This window comes from Colobus angolensis, unplaced genomic scaffold, assembly GCF_000951035.1.
Source record: "Colobus angolensis palliatus isolate OR3802 unplaced genomic scaffold, Cang.pa_1.0 Scaffold522, whole genome shotgun sequence".
NCBI lineage: Eukaryota > Metazoa > Chordata > Mammalia > Primates > Cercopithecidae > Colobus > Colobus angolensis.
The window spans coordinates 566,110-587,932 of NW_012118733.1; the positions used below are offsets into that span (position 1 = coordinate 566,110).

General features: G+C 56.1%; 1 protein-coding gene and 1 long non-coding RNA gene across 2 annotated transcripts; both read right to left on the reverse strand.

The window, feature by feature from the left end:
- Nucleotides 1–1,890: 1,890 nt before the first annotated feature.
- On the reverse strand, nucleotides 1,891–5,688 carry LOC105525224. Its single transcript, XR_001003875.1, has 6 exons — nucleotides 5,475–5,688; nucleotides 5,204–5,308; nucleotides 4,862–4,966; nucleotides 2,782–2,916; nucleotides 2,475–2,612; nucleotides 1,891–2,194 (listed from the first exon to the last, which is right to left on the reverse strand). It is a non-coding gene; the product is annotated as an uncharacterized LOC105525224 (long non-coding RNA).
- A 600-nt stretch (nucleotides 5,689–6,288) lies between these two features.
- Nucleotides 6,289–16,808, reverse strand: KLHL25 (kelch-like family member 25). Its single transcript, XM_011960765.1, has 2 exons — nucleotides 15,000–16,808; nucleotides 6,289–8,018 (listed from the first exon to the last, which is right to left on the reverse strand). The coding sequence occupies exon 1, from the start codon at nucleotides 16,791–16,793 to the stop codon at nucleotides 15,024–15,026; it is 1,770 nt and encodes a 589-aa protein (XP_011816155.1). The 5' UTR covers nucleotides 16,794–16,808; the 3' UTR covers nucleotides 6,289–8,018; nucleotides 15,000–15,023.
- Nucleotides 16,809–21,823: the final 5,015 nt, after the last annotated feature.

The window sequence follows — 21,823 nt, forward strand, 5'->3', positions numbered from 1 at the left end:
AAAAAAAAAAAAAAATATATATATATATATATATAGGGCTAAAGGCTTAAGTTGTTCAACTTATAGAAAATGCCCACCATGTGACCTCATTAGCAAAGCCAGTACTTCTAGGCAAATTGATTGGCCAATTCAGAATTCAATTTCCATTAAAAGTTTGATTGCTTTTAAATTAAAATTAAAATGTTATTTAGTTGACAACTAAAAATGTTATTTAGTGACAGCTATCTCACTTCTGAATTATGACTTAAGTTAATAATAGGGAGGGAGGGAGGGAGGATGAATGAGTGGATGGATGGATGGATGGATGGATGGATGGACAAGTGGACGGGTGGATGGGTGGATGAATGAATGGTGGGTGGGCTGATGAGTGGGTGCGTGGGCAGGTGGATGGGTGAATGCCTGGGTGGGTAGATGGGTGGCTGCATGTGTGGATGGACAGGCAGGTGAGCAAATGGACACACAAAGATATGGAACCTTGTCATATGCTTGTCAATTGAACTCCAAAAGGCACTGCCCTGTTTAACAACCATATGCTTTGCAATCCACTTTTCCCTCATGCTGCTCAACCGTAACACGTCCATTTGGTGCCCCAGATGTTTTTACACCCTGAGCAATGCACCATAATGAGTTTTAGGAGGGACGAGAGATAACTTCCTTTTGTGAAATGAAAGAAGGGTGACTGAGGAAGAAAGGTGGGAAAGGAGGAACAGGCACAGGCAGAGGCACGGTTCTGGGAAAGCACATCCCCAGATCCCAGAGGAGTTCCTCAGGACTCGCCCAGCCTGGGGCCCATCACGAAGCTCCTCTCTGCGGTGGGAGCCCTGTATGCCAGACCACTTCCCCCCAAGGAAGGTGGGGCCCTGGTGTCTTCCTGCTCTTTCTCCATCACCACAAGCATTTGAAGCCCTGGCTTTTACCTGGCAAGAGAGAGAAACACCTCCTCACCCGCTAGCCCTGACTCCAGCTAGACAAGCCTGGACAAACCCAGCTCATGCCCAGTGACATTCTAGGTCACCTGGGGAAGATCTGCCAAGCCACGGCCTGACCCTCGAGGCTCAGCATGCACTGAGCAAAGCGCCCAACCTGTACAGTCTTCTTTCAGTCATCACACTGAGGCTTGGACCTGGGGGTGACTGTCCCCACCAGCAACACAGCAAATCAGTCTTCCTGGAGGCGGTCAGCCTCCCAAAAAGTCTGAAAATCAGGAAGTCACAGAAAGTTTTGTAAGACTCTGCACACTTTTCAAGCAGAAGTTGAGGTCCTTTGAACCCTGTGATGGCAGTAACAATTTCTCTGGGGTGGCTCATACAATTTCAAGCCACAGAAGGAGGACAAAGCACTCTTGCCAACAGGAGGGACGACACACCTCTGTGCGGAACCTCCTGGTGGGCTCTGGGCTTCCTGGCAGCCACAGCTAAAATGGAAACTTTTTGTTGTTGTTGTTGTTTGTTTTGAGACAGAGTCACACTCTGTCACCCTGGCTGGAGGGCAGTGGTGCAATCTCGGCTCACTACAACCTCTGCCTCCTGGGTTCAAGCGATTCTCCTGCCTCAGCCTCCTGAGTAGCTGGGACTACAAGCGCCTGCCATGACGGGGGTTTCACCATGTTAGCCAGGCTGGTCTCAAACTCCTGACCTCCAGTGATCCACTTGACTTAGCTTCCCAGAGTGCTGGGATTACAGGTATGAGCCACCGTACCCGGCCAGAAACATGTATTTTTATTGAAATTGCCTTCAACTCCCCAGAAAAGCTGGAATGCTTTCTTCTTTCAATTTTTACACACACACCACACACACACACACTCTTTACTCAAGCTGGAAACGTATATGGGGCAAAGGAAATGGACATTGTTGACGGAAATCTAGTAGCCCCTTTACCCGATTTACTTCAATTCTTACAACAAGCAATATAATCTGTTCCATGTTTCTTTGTTATGAATGAGGAAATGAAGTTGCAGGAGCAGAGGGACCTTCCCGAGGAGGGCCACCGAGTAGAGGAAGAGCTGTTGTTTGTACCCAGCTGGCTTGACTGCAGTGTGGCCCCCGATGCTGCACAGTACAAACTGAGGACCCACATCCTGAGGCTAAGCTGGGGGAGCCAAGCACATGGGCTGCAAAGGTCTGGCCTTGACCCCAGAGCAGAGCTCACACTCCTGCTGGGAGGAGGAGACAGGCATGGCAGGGACCTTGCAGGCCTACAGCAAAGAGGCAGCCACAGCTGGCAACACCAGCTTGGAGGGCAGACTGGGAGCTGAACCCCCAACCCCCCGCCAGACTGGTCACCTCTCTCAGGCAAATGTCACAGCTGCATTTAACAGCGCCAGGCTTTTCGGTATGGCTTCAACTCTCATTTTAAAAATCTCACTATTCTCCATGGGAAGTGGGGAGGCAGAGAGAGGAAGAGACAGGACCTGCTCCTCGCTAGTCTTTGATGAGGCCCTAGTTAGGGTTGTACAGATGAGAGACACAGAGCACCTCAATGTTCACTCTGCAGAGGGGAGAGAAGCGGGGCCAGCTTTGGAAGCTTTGCGGAAGCTCACAGGAGCCAATGTGAAGAAAGCGCAGCTGTGGTGAAGCCATGCATGGTACTTGCTCTTGGAGCCTGCATTTCTCCTGAATGCACGTGGTCAGGATAAGACTGTGCCGTCCTGTTCGCTCTGCGGTGCCGACGCTGGTAGAGCCACCACAGGGTGGGCTCGGCGGGATGTGTCTCTCTTGCTCCTAACTTCCCTGGTTCCCCACCAGCCCTGCAAGCTGAGTGGGAAAGCTGTGATGAGTCTACCTGGAAATGGCTTTGGAGACCTGGGGCCTGGCATGGAGCTGGTGCCCATCAATAGAATTACGTAATCTATCGTGCAACCCAGGAGTGCCTGGAAGCTTCTCTGGGTACCGGAGCAACACTGCTCATCTCCTTTACCTGCAGAAAGGACAGAAAAGGAGTCCAGCCCTACTCAAGTCAACTCAAAAAAGCCACTGCTCCCCTACTGCTGCAAACCCTCAGGGTCCCGAGTGCCAGGTTCCAAACCCAGGCCAATCCCAGGGCCAGAGTAAGGCCCCTCGGGTTTAGGGGGCCTGGGCAGCTGGGGCCAGACACACAGAAACCACCAGAGCGTCTACTGCCATGCTGAGCGTGTTTCCTCGGCTTTAAAATGGTGACCTCAACAGCGACCTTGGGCTAGGCGAGGTGGCTCTCTAATCCCAGTACTTTGGGAGGCTGAGGCGTGCGGATCACTTGATCACTAACCTCAGTCAGAGGTTAGTGAAAATAAATATGTCATTTTTCTCCCACCCAAGTGCATGGATCCCCTGAATTTGATCCCAAATCCCAAGTTAAGAAGCCTGCGGCCTATTCTAGGCTTTTCCTTGACCCTCAGTGAGGCAGAGCCACATCCCAAAGCCCAACAAGGCAAGGGAAAACGCAGGACAATATTGTGCCCACTCTGGGAAATTCACCCGAATCACCCTGGCTCCCTGGGCAGGGCCTGAACCTCTGCAGGTACCATGAGCGGGACAAGCTGCGTGTGAGGTAGGGCTGGGCCTGAGGGCAGAAGAGGAGCTGGGGGCCGATCACCTTCATGGTCTCTTCAAGTTGGAAGAGACCACCTCTTCCATAATTCAGCCGTAATTTCCACCTCCTGAAGGAGAGGCCGGGCAGATCCATCCGGGCTGGGATTGGGGCCGGGGCGGGGACATGATGGATGGGGCATGCAAGTTTCTTACTCTGCAAAATATCCCCTCAGTAATGATCCAGAAGAACCGAGGTTCTTTGCAAGCTGCGCTCATTAGACAATTGCTTCTGAACAGGCTGCTTCTTTCCCCACTAGGATTTACAGCCTTGGGTGTTGAGCAAGGGGCGGCAGCCACACACCCTTGGGGTGAATGACTCTGGGCTCATTCTTGTCAGTTCCTGGCCAAAGAAGTGTCCTTTGAAGGCAGGGAGACCTGGCTGAACAGCCAGGTGGAGGAGGCAGTTGGCTACCCTCTCCTTGCCCTTGGCAACTTGACAGTCCCCCCAGGCAGGCTCTCAGGATGCCAAAGCCTCCAAGATGGCCTATTTTCTTTCCTGCATCAGGCACAACCAAGGAAAGCTCCACTGGCCATCTCGGGCCCAAAGTTTCCAGAGAGGCCTTGCCCCATCACTGATGGGGAGGGTGGCTTCTCCCCTCCCCAAGCCCTGTCCCAGACTCAGTCTGACCCCTGGGAGGCCAAGGAACATGGAGCTAGGCCTGCTGGGTAATGACTGGAAGCAACACCACTCCCAGCCCCCACAATGTAGCATATGGCTTGGTTTCAAATCCCAGTTCCACTGCTGCAATGTGGCGGCCATTCTTCCCCTGTAACGGGCTATCTGGGCATTGGTCATGGTGTTTAGTGCTTTATGGAACTCGACCTCAACTCTTAACCCTGCTATCATTAAGCCCGTATCAGAGAATCAAGTGGTTTAACCAAGCTTGTACATACATGAGAGCCATACATGAGAGCTTGAACCCAAACCCAGGTGGGCCTAGCTCCAGAGTCCACATTCTGTCAATTGCCACTGTGTTGCCTCCTCCTCCTCCTACTAGAATGAGACCTTGGGCAAGTTACTGTGACCTCTGGGCCCATTTCTTCATCGGCAAGAAGAGGACAAGAATGTCTACCTCCGGGGGTCACTGCGAAGGTTAAAGGAGGTAATTATGCAAAGCACTGGCCAGTGAGCAGCACACAATCGGGGCTTGACAATTGCTCGACAAGAGGGGTTTGACAAGAGCCAGGATCTTGGCAGACAGTGGCTCTGCATACTCCCAGAGAAGCTGGAGGCAGGGCGGTGTGCCCAGGTTCCTTCCAACCCTGACCCAACATGTAGAGGAAGAGGCTGCTACCTGTCTAATATCTATGCTCGCTTTAGTTGTGTTGGAGTCCTGGAGTTTCCTCGGGGCACTTTCCAGTCCCGCTCGCAGTCAGGCATGGATGTGACTGAGTTCTAGCTGCCGGAGAATGCAGAAGTTATGGTGCAACTTCTGGGCCATGCCCTTAAAACAGGCTTGCCCATCACTTTCTCTCCTCCCCTTCCCACTGGCTGGAATGCAGATGGGACAGCCGGGGCTGGGATGGCCAGGGGTGGACCAGGAAACCGCTGCATTGCATGGAAGACGGCAGAGCAGGGAGAGAGGGGGTGGGGTGCAACGCTGGAGCCCTGTGGGCCACGGCCGGCTCACACTCACCCTGTGACTGCTTGACAGGGAACTTCACCTCTGCTGCTGTCTAAGCTGTACTCACAGGACTCTAGCTGGGGCCAACTTCTAGCTTTGGATGTGAAGCGCTCAGGCCTGTATGGAAGTGGTGGCGTTCACCCGTGGTCCCCAGCACCGCTGCAGAAGCGGACAGTGCGAGGCGAGGCGAGTCCTAGGACGCCCCTCCCAGGGCTGCACCTCTGGGCAGGGGGAGGGACCAGGCCCTCTCTGCTCTTGGCCCTTGTACACACACCATACTCACCTCTGAGACAAACCCACTCAGGATCATTCCATTTTCTAAGGAATGTGACGTCATGCCCCTACGCCAGCATCAGAGCACTTCTTACACTCTGAAGGCACCATTTGGATTTTGTGGGCCAGCACACCACTGAGCACCATGGAAGCCGCCGCTGACAGCCGCCGTGCTGGGGCACCTCCGGGTTCCCGTTCACAGCACAGCCACCCCGCACGCAGGCTGCGCCACAGCATGACCTTCCTGGGCTGCCCACTGTCTGCGGGGCGCCTGAAGGTGAGACCACAAAACACAGAACACGACGTTTACCCCGCGGGCATATGCTTGAGCTCATGAGGTTCATGGTGACTATGAAAACGCACAAGGAGGGCAGGTAGACCAGGACCCACAGTGCAACCAACGGGCACAATGGTGCTGTGAGCTGGCGCTCAGACCGCAGAGCTGCCTCCTGCAGCCATTTTGCCCCTCTGAATGGTGCTTGGGTTATTTTTAGACAAAGGAGCATCAACCGGAGGTTCTGCCTTTTCGAGTAGATGGAATGACATTCCCAGCTTCTATTTACTAGTTTCCAGGAGAGAATCGCCTCAAGAGGAGGGGCAGACAGGATCAGGGCTCTCCACGGAATCAACTTCACGGCTTCTAAAGTAACTTCAGGAGGAGACAGGAATGGGGAGACCTCTCATCTGGGTGGGTCCCCCTTCCCAGCTCATGAGAGGGGCAGACGCCAGCAGGCAGGCCTGAGCCTTGGCTGGTGGGACAGGACTGAAGGCAGCCAACAGGAATGTCTCCAAGACTGATTCCAGCACACAAGGCAGGCAAAGAATTTTCTCAACCCTTTTTATTAAGTTAGGAAACTGGTAAAAACTCAACACAACTTTCGGGGAAAGCACCATGGCCCATCCTTTGTACTATGTGATAAGTGTTCTTTATCTCAATGAAGCAGCGCCGCGGGTCCAGGTGCACTCCCTGCAGCCCCACGGCCGGGCTCCTGAGTGTGCCAGCAAAGCCATCCCCGGGGACCACAGCCAAGTGTCTTCGGGCAACCGGCCCGACACAGGTGGGGTCTACGGGGTCTACAGGGTCCAAAGAGCCCCATGTAGCCAGTGCCCCATGGTGGGGGGCGCATCAGTGGGCAAACCCTGCCCAAAGGTCCCACCCCCAAGAGGCCTCCAGGATCCGCACCAAGGCATGGGGACGCTCAGGGCTGCTTAAGTAACTGGTTTGTGGCACAGTCCCCTCTGCAGCCCTAACCCTGAGCCAGTCAAGCAGTGTTCACACTGCAGGTGCCTGGGAAGCCAGAAGTTTGGACACCCTACCCAGCCCCATCAAGGCACCAACACCCCTCCCCCTCAAACAGGGAGTTAGGAGTGAGTGAGAGGCATTAGGATGGTCACTGACAGGCACCAACCTCTCCACAGCCCAGGTGTCAGGGAGGTTCTGCTGAGGGACCCCAGTGACTCAGGAGGTGACAGCAATGAACAAATGTTCAGCAGTTCTCTCACGGCCATTCTTATCTTGGAGCTCAGGGAGCAAATGGGGGCCAAGATAGATGCAAGAGGATGGTGAGGGACCCATCACTGTCCCCCAAACTGAGACGGACGCGGCCCTGGTGGGGTAGGCAGGGGACTCCCTGGGGTTCCTCTGCTATCCCAGCTCACAGCTGCCCCTGGTCTTGGAGGGCAGCGTGGTCTCCTGGGCGGAAGCCCCCAGTGCTGTTGGCAGGTGTGTACCACAGGGGTCACTGCTGCCTCTCAGGGCGGGCTCTGAGGAGGGGATGTGAGGGGTGACCCCCAGGGCACTCGGAGTCCTGAGTCTGCTGCAGGCCCAGCTCCACTGAGTGGCCAGAGCATCTGTGTTCCCACCAGGCCACAGCACTGGGCAAGGCCCTGAGTGGGTGGGCTGGGACTTACAGCTTTGTGGCAGGGGCCCACAAACCTTGGAGGTCTGGGTGTCCTTTGCCCTTATTAGCAAATAAGGCAATTAGCCTTATTGCCTCGTGGATGTCACTGAGCTCCCCCCTGCAGTTTCTAAACCTTATAAAATCTGTCCTGGGTTCTCTGCGTATCAACCTTCTGGTCTCAACCCCTGGGAACCTGGTTTCCCAGGCCTGGGACACCATCTATAGGTGGCAGTAGTGCCCCAGCAGGGCGGGCCGGGAGGGAAAGGATGTGTGGCAGTGCTGCAGCCCCGAAAGCCACCCGGGGCTCCTCCCTGTCCCTGCCGGCCCGGCCCCAGTCCAGGACCTGCCAAACAGGTGATCTCAACGCTCTGCAAGTGTCCTTCTCCCCGACGCCAGGGTCAGTCCTGGTGGCAGTCCATGTCCCTCTGGGAGGTATGTCTTCCTATAAACCACTGCAAAGCTGAAGAGGCCCCCAGGGGCACAGATGCAAGAGATGCTTCTCTTCTTGTGCCTAAAGCTCCGAACAGCCCAAGGCTGCTGCTCCCCAGAGCTGGCGGGGCCCCTTCCACCTCTCGGAGAGCTGGTCCAGGACCCGCTCAGCTCCCGCTGCGGCACATAAGCCAAGGCCACGCTGTGACACTGAGGGCCGCGGGCTGTGGAAGGAGGAGAGAAAGAGAAAATCTATCAGTGGCCACATTGTTTTGTTCTGACCTGATCTGAAACAAAATGACAATGAGGCAGCTGCCCATGAGGCTTGGGCATGACAACACCAGATCCACCATTCGCCAGCAGCGCAGTCCGATGATTCAGGCACCCCAGGCCTGCTTTCATCTGCCACACTTGGATGACTCAGGTGTCAACTTGATTGGATTCGGGGATACCCAGACCCCGGGGATGCATTACGTATTCTCAGTGCTGCAGCAGGCATGGAGCCTGGCCCTCTTCTTCCGGAAGGGAAACCCAGGCGGCCTGGCACTTGATTCGAATGGCTGGGCTGCCCCGGCGAGTCTGTGTGGGTGCTTCCAGAGGCAACCAGCGTCAGAGCCGTGGCCCGGGTGGGGAAGATCTGCCCTTAGTGCAGGTGAGCACAATAGGACGGGCTGGGGCCCTGGTAGAACAAAAAGCTAAGGAAACGGGAATTCAGGTTTCTTTCTTCTGGAGCTAGGCTGTTCTTTCTCTGCCATCGGGCATCAGAGCTCCAGGTCCTCTGGCCTCTGAGACTTGCTGCCCACCACCCCATCCCCACCCCAGGCTCTTGGTTCTTTGTCGTTGGGCTGAGGACTGCCCCGGCTCTCCCGGTTCTGCAGCTTGCAGCCTATCATGGGGCTTCTCAGCCTCCATCACCAAGTGAGCCAATTCCCCTCATAGAAGTTCCCTCTCACATACAACTCCGAGGCCCTGAAAGGGGAAAAGGTGAGCCTTCTTACACAGGGGGCGCAGGCAGGCAGAGCGCTCTAGCAACCCCGCGTGTTCATCACTCCACGAGGCAAGGGGCCTCAGCAAAGCAGTGATTAATGGTGACGCTGTCTGGGGTTTCTGGCTTTGGCTGTATTTAACCTGTACGTGTTAGTTTTACAGTTGTGTAAGAACAAGAACATAAGGGGCTTTACTAGTTGTATGCTTGTGTGTATCTAAGTAACCTTAGTAACATTTCAATTAAAACACTGAAGCCAGCACTGAGGCTCCACGGGACTGTCCCCTTTAAGTGGGGTACACCTCTCCGTCCCTCACAGCGCTGGGCCCTCTGCTCTCTGAAGGCTACTCTGCAGGAATTCTGCCCTCCCCAGGTGGTCAAGCTGTTTCCAGACACAGAGGCTGGGTTGGGTGACTGAGAAGGCCCCCAAATCCCTTCAAGCTCCTCACAAGTGTGAAGCTGGGGTCACAGGGGCCCTAACCATCCTGAGGTGCTCTAACATAGCAAACCCAAACCTTTGGGGCCTGGCTGCCCGGTCTTGGCCCCGTCCCAGCACGCCACATGCTGACATGTGGTCCCTTCAGGGCAAGGCCCATTACCTGGAACAGCCACCCCACCTACCTGGGGGTGTCCCCCAGGGCACCCTGAGTTGCTGAGAGGAATACAGATGACAGCCAGAAGCACGGGGGCTGGGGAGCCTCGGGGCCAGGCTCCTGTGTTCCCTCTCAGGCTGGGCCCTTTAATTTTTGGCAGGTGCTCCCTGGGCCTGGCCGCCTCATCTGTGAAACGGGCTAACCCTCCAGCCTGCAGAGGGGACGGGGTCAGCGGCCGCCCTGCACTTCCTGTGTGCGGCAGGCCCTGGCCGACGTGTACCCTGTGGGTTGTTGGTGTAGGGCCTGCCCCATCGAGGGTGGGATGGTGCTCTATCCCCCAGGCTGGCACAGGAACGAATGACTGCTGACGCCTGGACGGATGGACTCCGTCCTGGGCACTCGCTTAGCCAGGCCCAACCCTCGAGGCTGGCAGAAACCCTCAGGCCTGTGCTCTGGGATTTCCCATCTGTAGCAACTTCTTTTAAGACAGGAGAGAATGTGCCGCACTGTCCCTCCTGCAGCAGTGACGGAGCCCACAGTGGATTAATGAGCCCCGCCCTGCACCCCAGTGGCCAGGCCCCAAAAACACCTGTGAAGAGGGGACAAGCTGTCGGCAGCTGGACGCCTGCCTTGCATTCGGCAGCCCCCCATGCTGGAGGCAGGTGGGAGAGCAGGGTTGGGGGGCTGCGCCTTAAAGGGCCTGGAGTAGGGGGTACCCAGTGGGAGAGAAAGAAAAGGAAAGAATGTTCACAGCAAGAGCACCCTTAGCGGGTAACGGAGCCTCCTGTGGCCACTGGCTACCACCCCCTAGGCTGTGGATCCAGCCGCAACACTGGAGCAAGGGGCTGCCCTGGAGGTCACTCAGGTTCCAGCTCAGCAATTCCCCGCCGCTTCTGGGCAGCTGCTGGCCAAGCCTGTGCTCTGTGCCAAGGGCGCAGATGTGAAGATGCCCGTGGCCAGCTCCCCAGCACACTCAGGGCTCAAGTCCTGCTCCAGCCCCGACTCGCTGTTCGTATGATGCCAACTGTCTCCCCTCTCAGAGTCCCAGCGGGTGCCCTGTAACAGCAGGACCTATGACAAACAGCTGTGGGAATGAATGACTGGGGACTCGATGCAGATGCTCACACCTATGACGAGTTCCAACAAGCGGCCAGGACAGGGAACACAAATGCTTGTGGACAAACAGGGGCCATCATCCGGGGTGCAGAGGCCACAGTGTGCAGGGACCTCCTGGTGACTTCTGAAGCTTATGTCAGAGTCTTGCCGGATGGATGGAAAGGGGCCTCCAAGGACAGGGGCAGTTGGGCCCGGCATGGAGGCAGGAGACTCAGCCATGCTTGTGGGGACGAGCGAGAGCTGGACTTCTCACCAGCACCCTGATCCCCGCTGCTGCCTGGGAGAGCAGAGTCAGGGAGGGGAACGTGGGGAGTGGGGTGGCCACAGAAGCCATCTCGGGCCCAGGCACTGCCAGAGGACACTCTAGGTGGCCGATGCGCTGGTTGGGGCTGCAGGCAGTGATGCTCAGTGAGAAATGCCATGGTCACCAGGAGCACCCACCGCGTGGGGGAGGCGGCAGGCGTGCTTTTGTTTCCACCCTCCCTGGCCCCGTCCTTGTCAAGGGCACTCCACCCAGCTCCCCGTGAGCCTTGTCTGGTTCCAGGGCTCGGCCCCTCCCACTCAGAGCCACATCACAGGCCCCGTCTGCGGCTGCCTGAGTTGGGGGCTCTCCTCTGGCTCAGTCCTGACAGCTCTGCAATGGCTGCCTGAGCAGCAAGAGCTCTGCCTGCAGCCACTGTGGTTCCACTTCCTGGGGACCTGGGAAAGGCCAGGCATGCCCGGGTGTCGGCCTCTGTGCTGCAGGCCCTTCTGCGGAGAGCCTAACTCACTCCCTGCCTTTGAAGAGATCTCGGACACTGAGCTGTCCAGGCAGAAGCTGGACAGGAGGGGCTTTGCAGAGCATGGGAACAACCCAGGGACATAGTGAGGGAACAGAAGCCACGGGACTGGGGCGGCCTCAGGCGAGGAGGGGCTGCCGGAGTGTCTCTGGATCGCTGCCAGGCCCATGAGAAGGAAGCAGCTGGAACGCAGGGCAATGGCAGAAGCTTAAGAGCAACCTGGACTCAGCGCGGCAGCCGAGGAAGCACACAGCCCAGAACGCCTTGGGGACATGGCTCTGGGATGACGGGGTCTGGAAGTAGCTACCCCATCAGGTCTGGGACTGGCTCAGTCCTGTGTGTCTGCTTCCTCATCCCTAAATGGAGCTGATGACAGCAAGCCCATTACAGACTGAGGACGACTCCGGTGGGCACAGGGCAAGTGCCCGCCGAGGAACAGCAGTCATGGGTGGACAGGCCTTTCAGAGGGAGGGGCTAAGCAGGGACATCTAGAGGCCCTTGCAGCCCACAGCACCCCAAAACCATCATCATCAGCATCTCCCTGTCCTCCATCGCCACCCCTTTTAAAGCTGCTTCTGAAACTGGCAATCATTTGATCTCTCTTCAAGTGCTATGAGTAATACGATTTCCACTCGTTGTCCAGATGGAGAAGCTGAGCCAGTCCAGGGTGAAGCAGCCAGAAAGTCACAACCAAGACACCACGCATGTTCCCCTTCCAGGGTCCCTGGGATCAGAGTAATCCCTGGGAGAGTTCACCAGGTCCAGCTGACAGGGCAGGGCCAGGTGAGAGGGAGCCTCCAACCTGGAGGGTAGGCAGGGGGCAGTCTCTGGTCTGGAGGCTCAGACCAGAGATGGTCTTAGCTGCCTGAGGCCAGCAGCATGGGCCCCTCATCCTGCCCATCCCGGCTGGCCTGGGGTGGGAGGCACCTCCATTCCCACAGGCAACATTCCCCAGGTTCCTAAATGACCTAGAGGACAGCAACAGGGAATTAGTGAGGAAATGCCAGTATCCTCTTGGAATCTCCTCAGGGAATCAAGAAATTTGGCAGGTCTGATTTTTCTCCAAAGGGAGCAGATTAAAAAAAAAAAAAAAAAAAAAAAGAACGCCAGGCACGGTGGCTCACACCTGTAATCCCAGCACTTTGGGAGGCTGAGGTGGGTGGATCACCTGAGGTCAGGAGCTTGAGACCAGCCTGGCCAACATGGTAAAACCCCGTTTCTACTACAAATACAAAAATTAGCTGGGCGTGCTGGTGGGCACCTGTAGTCCCAGCTACTCAGGAGGCTGAGGCAGGAGAATCGCTTGAACCCAGGAGGCGGAGGTTGCAGGGAGCCGAGATCGTGCCATTGCACTCCAGCCTGGGGGAGAAGAGCAAGATTCCGTCTCAAAAAAAAAGAAAACAGAAAAGCTGTAAAAGAGAAAAGCAAGCCAGATGTGGTGGCACGCATCTGTAATCCCAGCTACTCAAGAGGCTGAGGAACGAGAATTGCTTGAACCTGAGAGGCGGAGGTTGCAGTGAGCCGAGATCACACCATTGCACTCCAGCCTGGGTGACAGAGTGAGACTGTCTCAAAAAAAAAAAAAAAAAAAAAAAGAAAAGAAAAGCAGTGTTCCTATTCAGGCTGGCCTCTGTGAGCCCAAACACTCTATGTTCACCAGCTTGATGCTTGTTCTTGGGCCCTCCTTGCCTGCCACCGCGTCCCCTTATGGACTCGAAGGCTTGGCTGGGTCTGAGTTAGCGGCTGAGCCAACAGCTTCCATTGAGAAGCAACCCCAGCTAAGAATGACTGCCTTCACTGGGTACAGCTTTCAGCATTTGTATCAGCAGCCGCTGGCTCACTGAGGAAATTAATTTTTCAGCTTGGGCCAGCTCCTGACAGGGTTCCTATGACCTGAAGCTGAGCCCACACACAGGGACCAGTGCCACCACCCAGCGCTGCAGGATCATGGGAAGCGGCTCGGCTCCCTCCGGCAGGAAAGCTCATCTTCCACAGTCTCTTCTTGTGCTGGAGGTAGAGGGCACCCAGGGATCTCCTGCCCCTATCCCAGGGGTGAGGGGCCCAGGAAAGCATGAGCCGGGAGAATGGCCAAGGGCTAGTGGCACACACCCTGGCCTTTCCCACGCCCTAACCACAGAAAGCATGTTGGGCACAAAACCCTTCTCTGGCATCTACCCCAGTACCCTGCCAGGCTGGCCGGGATACCCTCTCTCATGGCAGGACCTCACGCCGATCCTGCCCCTATTTGCTGCGGGAAGACCCTGCCCCCAGCCCAGCTTCTCAGGAGATTAAACCAGCACCAGATGAGACATTCCTCCTGTCAGTTCCTTCCCCTCACTGCAGGGTCTGCAGGGCCTGGCTCCAGTTGCTCCCAGTGTCTCTGTCTCACCATCACCTCCCACAGAGTGCCTTGTGTGTCATCTGTTTTCACAGCGATTCCACACAGTGACAGTGTGGCAGCAACCCACGGACACTCGCTCTGCAGGAAGCCCTGCTCCAAGGCCCCTGAGGATGACCTCGCTTAAGCTAGACGCCTGCTGGTTTTGAGGAAGGACTTCTCCCCATCCCTTGCACGCTGGTGAGCATACAGCTGCCCCCAAGAGAAACAGCACTCAAACCAAGGCTGTCTGTTCCGCAGGCTTTGGTGTTTACAGTTTTTGGGGGGACTCCACCATTTAGACATGGATGTCATACCCAGTTGGCAATCTTTTTTTTTTTTTTTTGAGACGGAGTCTCACTCTGTTGCCCAGGCTGGAGTGCAGTGGCATGATCTTGGCTCACTGCAGCTCCACCTCCCAAGTTCAAGTGATCCTCCTACCTCAGCCTCCCGAGTAGCTGGGATTACAGGTGTGCACCACCATGCCTGGCTCATTTTTTGTATTTTTAGTAGAGGTGGGGTTTCACCGTGTTAGCCAGGATGGTCTCGATCTCCTGACCTTGTGATCCACTTGCCTTGGCCTCCCAAAGTGCTGGGATTACAGGCGTGAGCCACCGCGCCCAGCCAGGACTGACTTTGAACGTTGCCCAGGCTGTTCTCGCACTAGGCTCAAAGTCATCTGCCCACCTCAACCTTCCTAAAGTGCTGGGATTATAGGCATGAGCCACCGTGCCCAGGCCTGGGTGGCAATCTTCATACATATCATTACTCATCAGTGCCAGGAGAGTAACACTGCCCTGGTTCCATGGGGAGGGGCCATTCTCCTGAACTCTGCCTTAGTACATGCCTCTTCCCTTGGCTTATCTTAATCTGTATCTTTCCCTGTAATAAACTGTAACTGTAAGCGTAGCAGCCTTCAGCGACTTCTCTAAGTCCTTCTGGCAAAATTGACCAAGGGTGGTTTGGGAGGCCCTCTTTGTTGCACCTGGTGTCACAAGTAAGAGCAGGCTTGTGTGGAGACTGCACCCTCAGACTCTGCAGGTTGACCTGTGCTCCACATGGCACGTCAAAATGTCCCTGGGTGATTCCGAAGTGTAGCCATGTTTGGGAACTACCATGTTGGTCTAACTACGGTTACTGTCCCCATTCTGCAGACTGGTTGAATAATTTGCTCCAGGTTAACTGCAAATAGAAGGCAGAGCCAGGAGTTGACTCCAGAGCACACCAGCCACCTGCTGCCCATCCAGACCTCCCTGGAAGACACGGTGACCTTCACCCAGACTGAGAAGAGGTGGGACTGCATTCCCCCATGACCTTTCCAGATCCAGAGTAGCCGTGGGCTGCCAGGGGCTCACCTGGCTGGGCTCCGCAGGTGCTCCTCACGCGGGCAGGTGCTTCCAGGTGCTGACAAAGGCCGTGGGGATAAGTGAGTAGGGCACCGTGGTAATGCAGTTCCATGTATCTGAAGTGGGGTCATAGCAGTCCAGAGTCTTACACCTCTGGGTCCCAAAGTAGCCCCCGACCACATAGAGCTTGTTGCCGGAAGCCAGGGCATGGCAGGACATGCGCTTGGCGGTCATGTCCCCAATCCGTGTCCACTGGTTGGTCTCACAGTCAAAGCGGTAGGCTGAGGCAGCCGTGAATTCTGTGTCACCTCCCATGATGAAGATCTGACTGCCCAGGACAGCAGCGGCTGTGTACCGCCAAGGCTGGGGGCACTCAGCCTTGATCGTCCACCTGTTCTCCGAGGGGTCATAGCACTGGACCTTGGACACCATGTCCCGGTGGATGCTGGTTCCTCCAAAAACAAAGAGCTTCAGCTTGGCACTCACCACTGCAGCATTGCTGACGCCATCCCTCAAGGGGGCCACCATCATCCACTTGTTGGCCCCAGGGTCGTATTTCTCCACTTGTTTCAGGGAGACAGAAGGGGAGGCTGGGAAGACGCCTGCCAGAGAAGTGTGTCCCCCCACCACATAGAGGCAGTTCTCCAGCTCAGCTGAGCCATGGCCAAAGCGGGCAATCAGCATGGGTGCCGCCTTGGACCATTCCTCATGTACGGTGTCATACACCCAGACGTCCTTGGAGACCCCGTTCTCGGAGCCCCTGCCCCCCGTCACATAGACCTTGCAGCCGATCGCTGAGGCGCTGAACTCCTTCCGGGGGCTGGGCAGGTCAGCCTTGGGGATGATCTCCTTGGCCTTGTGGTCCACCTGGTAGATCTTGTCACACATGAAGGTCTGGCCCCCCAGGATGAGCAGCGTGTGGCCTGCCTTGCGTGGCCGGGCACAGGGGCTGGTGACCACGCCGTCATTCTGCAGGATCCTGGTCTTGCAGCGCAAGGCCTCGTCTAGGATGAGCTTCGTGCGCTCGTCCGCCATGAGGAGTGCCTCGCTGGAGACGGCCTCCTGCAGGCAGTCAGAGGGCAGCAAGGCCAGACGCACGCTGCGGAGGAGCTCGGGCAGGTGGGCCTTCCGTGGCTCCAGGTCGTGCTTCACCCACTGGAGGATGGCCTCGAAGACCACCCGCTCGTCCTCGGTCTCCAGCTCATCACTCGAGATGAGGTCCAGCAGCGTGTCCTTGGACAGGCTGTTGAAGTCCTCGCTCTTCCGCACCGTCTCAAAGTGCACCAGGCACATGCGCCAGGAGAACTCATACAGCCGGCGGCACTGGTGGGCGTCCGAGAGCAGCATCATGCCCAGGCAGTTGGAGGGGAAAAGGTTCTTCTCCAGGAACTCGGCGGCTGCATCCCGCACGTCGTGGAACTGCAGCATGTCGCCCGCCTCCAGCAGTGACTCAGCGTTCTCCTCGTTAATGGCGATGCGTGAGGAGTAGGCAAAGTCCAGCAGCAGCTCCAGCACCTCCGGGTGCAGGTTGTCCTGGAAGTTGACAGTGTCATCCCGGCTCTCCCGCAGGCCGTGGCTGAACATGGCCTCAAAGTAGCGGCTAGAGGCGGCCAGCACGGCACGGTGACAGGGGAAGGCACGATCGCCCGCCCAGAGCGTGACGTCGGTGAACATGCAGTGCTTGCGAAGCGTGTTGAGGTGGGCCAGCACACAGTCCGGGTGGGAGGCCTTGTGGAAGAGGGTGACGTTCATGGACCCCGTGCTGCTCCGTGACTTGCGGGTCTCATGGACGCTGACCGACATGGTGCACCAGCCTGTGGGGGAACAAGCCCACAGGTCAGAGGAGCCCCTCCTGTCCATCTGCCCTCTCAGGACTCACTTTTCAGCATAAGCCCCCTCGCCCCCTCCCACCCACTCCCTGCTCACCTCTGCTAAACCAAGTCCCTCTCCCGCAACCACGTTGCCAAGGACAACATAGGCAAGAGTGGCTGGGTCTCACCCTGCCCTGCCGAAACTGGTTTTGTTCTCAGGGTATGGGCCAGCTCTGGGACAAACATCTCTGGCCTGCAGATGAGCCACCCCCTAGGTAAGCTAGAGTTGAGGCTGCCTCCCATGGTTAAGAGAACACGCAAACGATGTTCCTGACTCAGGCAGGTGTCTGAGCAGTGCTAAGTAACTGGTGCCTTTGACCATATTCCACTCTCATGACAGTCCCCTGCAGAAGCTTCTCCTGTGAGTCCCATTTTAAAACTAGGGAAGCCACAGCTCAGAGAGGCAAAGAAACTACCCAAACCGCCACAGCCAGGATTCTCACATGGGCTGTCCAGCTCTGGAGCCTGATCTCTGTTCAAGGCGACTGATCCCTGCAGGGTTTGCTGTGGACACCCAAGCAGAGCCTCATGTACCCGCTTCCCTGCTCCCAGCAGGCTCTGCCCTGGGCTGGGCTCCAAGCGGTACTGGCTAGACATCCCCCTAGCCTTGGAACAAGAGCTGCCATCAAGGCCCAAGTGCTCAGTGGAGACATGTTCTCTGAATCCAGGTGTCTCCACAGGGCTCTTCACCTAGCCGGGGCAAGTGATGGCCTGGAGGTGGGGCCACGAGTGACTCACCCTCGAGACCAAGGCAGAGGCCCAAGACGACAGCAGGACATGCTGAACGCTAACTGAAGTGATCCAGATTTGCCTCAGCCAAAGCAGAGAAACATGCAGCCAGAGCTTCCTGGGTCCCACGATTGACTCCAGGACCCTGAGTCAATGTGATGCCTCCCCTGCCTCCCTTCTCTGCCCTTCTCCACCAGGCCTGGGGACCGGGTGCTCAGAGTGATGGAGTGATGGTCTGTGCCAACAAACAGGTTCACTGCCTGCTCAATCTAGGGGAATTCCAAAGCACTGTCATTAACGTCCAGTGAACGGCATGACCCAAGACCCCAGTTCAGTACTGTGAACTCAAGGCTCAGCCAAAACTCACACCTAGAGAAATTATGGCCAACACCTTTGATGCCATCTCTAAGACCACAGCTACCTGCCCCCCTGACCTGTGGAAGGAGACTGTATTCAACAAGTCTCCCGATCAGGAATTCACTGACCACCTTGTCAAGACCCTCACCAGAGGCTCCGTGCAGAGGACCCAGGCTCCAGCTGTGGCTACAACAGGGTTTTTACACAAGAAAAATAAAGTGAATTAAGCCTGAAAAAGAAAAAGAAAAGAAAAAAAAGAAAACATGGCCAAAACGCAAACTGCATTCCAGCATTTTGACCCCCTAAAAAAGCCTGTGCTGCCATCTTCCTGATGGTAACGGGGCCAAGAAAAACAAAAAACCCTAAACAACAAAGTTTTTCATTTTTAATTTTCAAAAGTATGTAACTCCCCTGCCGCCTCCCACTCCAAGTCAATTTTCTACTTACCTGGTAAAGGTAGGAAACGATTTCATGCTTCAATGAAATTGCAAATGCGTGTCCGACTACATGGCTCTCTCTTGCTCACTCCTCCTCTGGCAAAGAGGCAGAGAAGCCACAAACTGACAAGATTAGAGCTAGGCAAGGTCCCTGCTTTTCGGCTCAGGCAGAGAGGGCACAGGAGCCGTACTGGCCTTGCTGCTTGGGCCCCCAAGCTCCAGGTAGACTGCAGACTGAGAAACCTGCCTAAGGCACTGCTGTCCAAACCTGCAGCCCACAGGCCACAGGGCTCCGATGCCATGAGGTTAGCCCTTCTGGGAGTTGAGGCGAGAGCAATGGACGCAGGTCCAGGCTGTATCCTGACTCCACCTCCATCCTGCACCTCACTATTATTTTCTTTTAAAGTGGGATCCCTATCCTATGCAGGCCTCCACAACTCACTTGTTGGCAACTATTTCCTGAATGCATCCTCGAAGCTGGGCCCTCAGATGCAGTGGCACGGAGCCTGAGAGGCTGCGCTGACCTGGTCTAAGGGAAGCTTTGCCAACAGCTTGGTTCGTGACTGATCGGAATTGCCCAATCTGAATTCCAGACCCTTCGACATTTCCCCAAATCCTGCTGTGATTGCTAAACCCTCACTCCAGTTTCCAAACTCCAGATCACCCCCTTGGTGATCAAACAATTTCCCAAATGTGGCTCTGTCCCCTCCTGCCCCACCCCACAGTGTCAGGACCTTTTAAGAGGCATTTGTTGCCTCTGGTCTGCAGACTGTGCTGGGGGAAACATCGAGAGCCAAGGACCAGGAAGAACTCTAGTTCAAGCCCTGGGACTCCTAAGCCCAAGCCCTCTCCACTGAGGTCACGTTCAAGGACCCTGATGCTGAGGTGCGGCCTCAGTTCCATTATCAACTCACCTGTGCTTCCAAGGGCCTCCCTGCTCTAGGTCCCTAGGCACCTCATCACACCTGCCCCTGGCCCTGCTGGGAGGGAGGCTGGTTCTGAGCTTGGGCTGAATGGCACCGTGAAGACCTGAGCTTGGACACTCCAAGTATGGTGCCAAGCCCCTCTGGGATTCTTCTTACAGACAGCCCCAGCTGGAATCCCAGCTTCTCACCTTAGTAACTACGGCCCTGGAACCAACACACCTAGAACTAACTCCACTCTGGGCCACTGTGTTAACTGGGCTGCCTGCGAGGGCACCCAGGCAGAGACTCCTTTTGGAGGGGGTTATGGGCAGGACAAAGTAAGACTCAAAAGACTGAGAAAGCCAAAAAGCAGGACAAATTGAAACAGAGCAGCCACAAAGGTCCAGAGAAGGAGACAGAGCAGCGACCTCTCCAAGTCAACACTGAGCGGCAGCCCAGGGTCCCAGAGCTGACAGATATCCTGCCAAAGTCAGTGCCAAGAATGCCTGCCTGCTGACGCAGACACTGGCAACTCATGTACATACCCAGGCAGGTTCCCACCCCCTTAGACAGCCGCCAGCCTGGGACACCTCTGTGCCAAGGACAGAAGCACCTGCCCAGTTGTTTCTCCAGTTTGTCCCATCTCCTTCTGGGCAGTGCCTGCCCCTGAGCCAGTCTTCCACTGATGGCAGCCACTCACTCACCGACTCAGCCTGATCCCAAGTGAGGGAGCCTCACTTTACAGGCAAGGATGCTGAGGCCCACACAGGTTCTGGGCATGTTATTTGTGTACTGTCTCCCCAACTGCACAGGAGGCCCAGAAAGGCAGGGACCATGTGTGGTGTTCACTGATGTGACCTCAACACCCAGGGCAGATCCCAGCACAGAAGTCACTTGATTTGATGGCATGGACCTGTCCATCTCTTCCAATGTCCATGATGAAGCCCTGAGGCACAGCACACGAAACTCATTCACATCACCTCCACCATGACTGCCAGCCCAGCCACTTTCAAGACTCAGAGGAGAGGAAGGCCGAGGCGGTGGTGAATGCTGCCCAGGTGGCTGTGACACCTGACATGTGGTAGACACGTGGCATTTCACTCGTGCCAGCACAATGCCGCCGCCTCCTCCGCGCACTCACACCCTGACTGCTCTCTGGGAACCACCTGCCTCCAGGCAGCCCAGTGGGTGGGATCCCAGGATGGGCACTGGGCCCCGGGGATCAGGTGGGGAGTGGCTGTGAGCCAGGCCTGGCTGGTCAGCTAGTGTCACCTCCCAAACACTGCGATGGGGCCTACACCCTGGACAGACCAGTGGGGCTCTCTACGAAGGCGTTCCTTGGAACTGTGGGGAAGGAAGCAGGCCCTTTCCCCAGGACTGCTGACCGGACTGGACCAGGGTTGGGAGTGGGAAGGAGTGGTGGCTGTGTTGCCACCTACCCAAGACGGAAGCCTGCGCAGAGGGCCGAGTGGAGCCCTGTGGTCCCCCAGTCCGCCTCCTTTTGCTGAGGCCTGTCACATAAGGACTCACAGGGTCATCAGTGCCCTGAATTGGTGATCAGGGGCTGCTTGTCTCAGTAGGGGGTCTCAGCTGTGTGTGTCCCTCCACCCCTTCCATCCAGCACCCAGGAGGAATGGTTGTGTGTGATTATTTTCAGTGGCTCAAGATATATGTGTTCAGTACCAGTGGCATACCCAGCCTCATAGCAGGGCTTGGGGATGCAAAAGCAGCCTAAGCCAGAGGCTCCCAGTGGCAGGGGCTGGGAAGCATGTGAGAGGGCCCAAAAGCAGGCCCCAGGAAGCCTCCCTGTTCCCACGGCCCACGACTTTGGGGCCATAATCAATCAGACACTCTCACTCTGCACATATCACAGAATTGTCCTGATGACCTAAGCACGGTCCTGAGCTTTGATGGATGTAAAGCATATAGTGTAACTGCACAATGCTGCAATGCCACAAACCAGCAACCCTTCACCCTGCTACGAGGTGTGGATCCACCTTGGACAGCGCTGCTCCCCAGGCAATCCTTACCTACAGACTCGGCTAAAATGTACCTGATAACAATGTGCCCAGCTCCCTTCTCTGGAACATCTTTGGAAAGTTACATGCACAAGGAAACAAAGTAGCCAAGGGGTGAGACTTTCTGAAGAAAACTTGCCACACTCACAGAAGATTCCAGTGACTGAAAGCGAAAGGCCTATTCTGAGAGACATAGGAACCAGGATGCCATCAAACTGCTTTTTCCGTGCCACTCTCAGGAAGGCCTGACTTAGTCTGGCTGCAGCACTAACCCCTTCCCACCTGCCTCCACTAACCAAGAGTTAGCAAGGCTCAAAATGAGGGTGTCAGCTCCATCATTCTTCACTAGAGGCTGGGGAAACAAGAGAGGCACAGGGCTCAGCCTGCATAGTCCCCAGCCATGAAGAGCTCAAATCATCTCCGGAGCTCAGGGCCACCGCCAATCCGTATGGCCCCCTGGTACAAACTGAAAACCCCTCCCCACTCCCGCAGTGCGATTCTTTTTTTTTTTTTTTT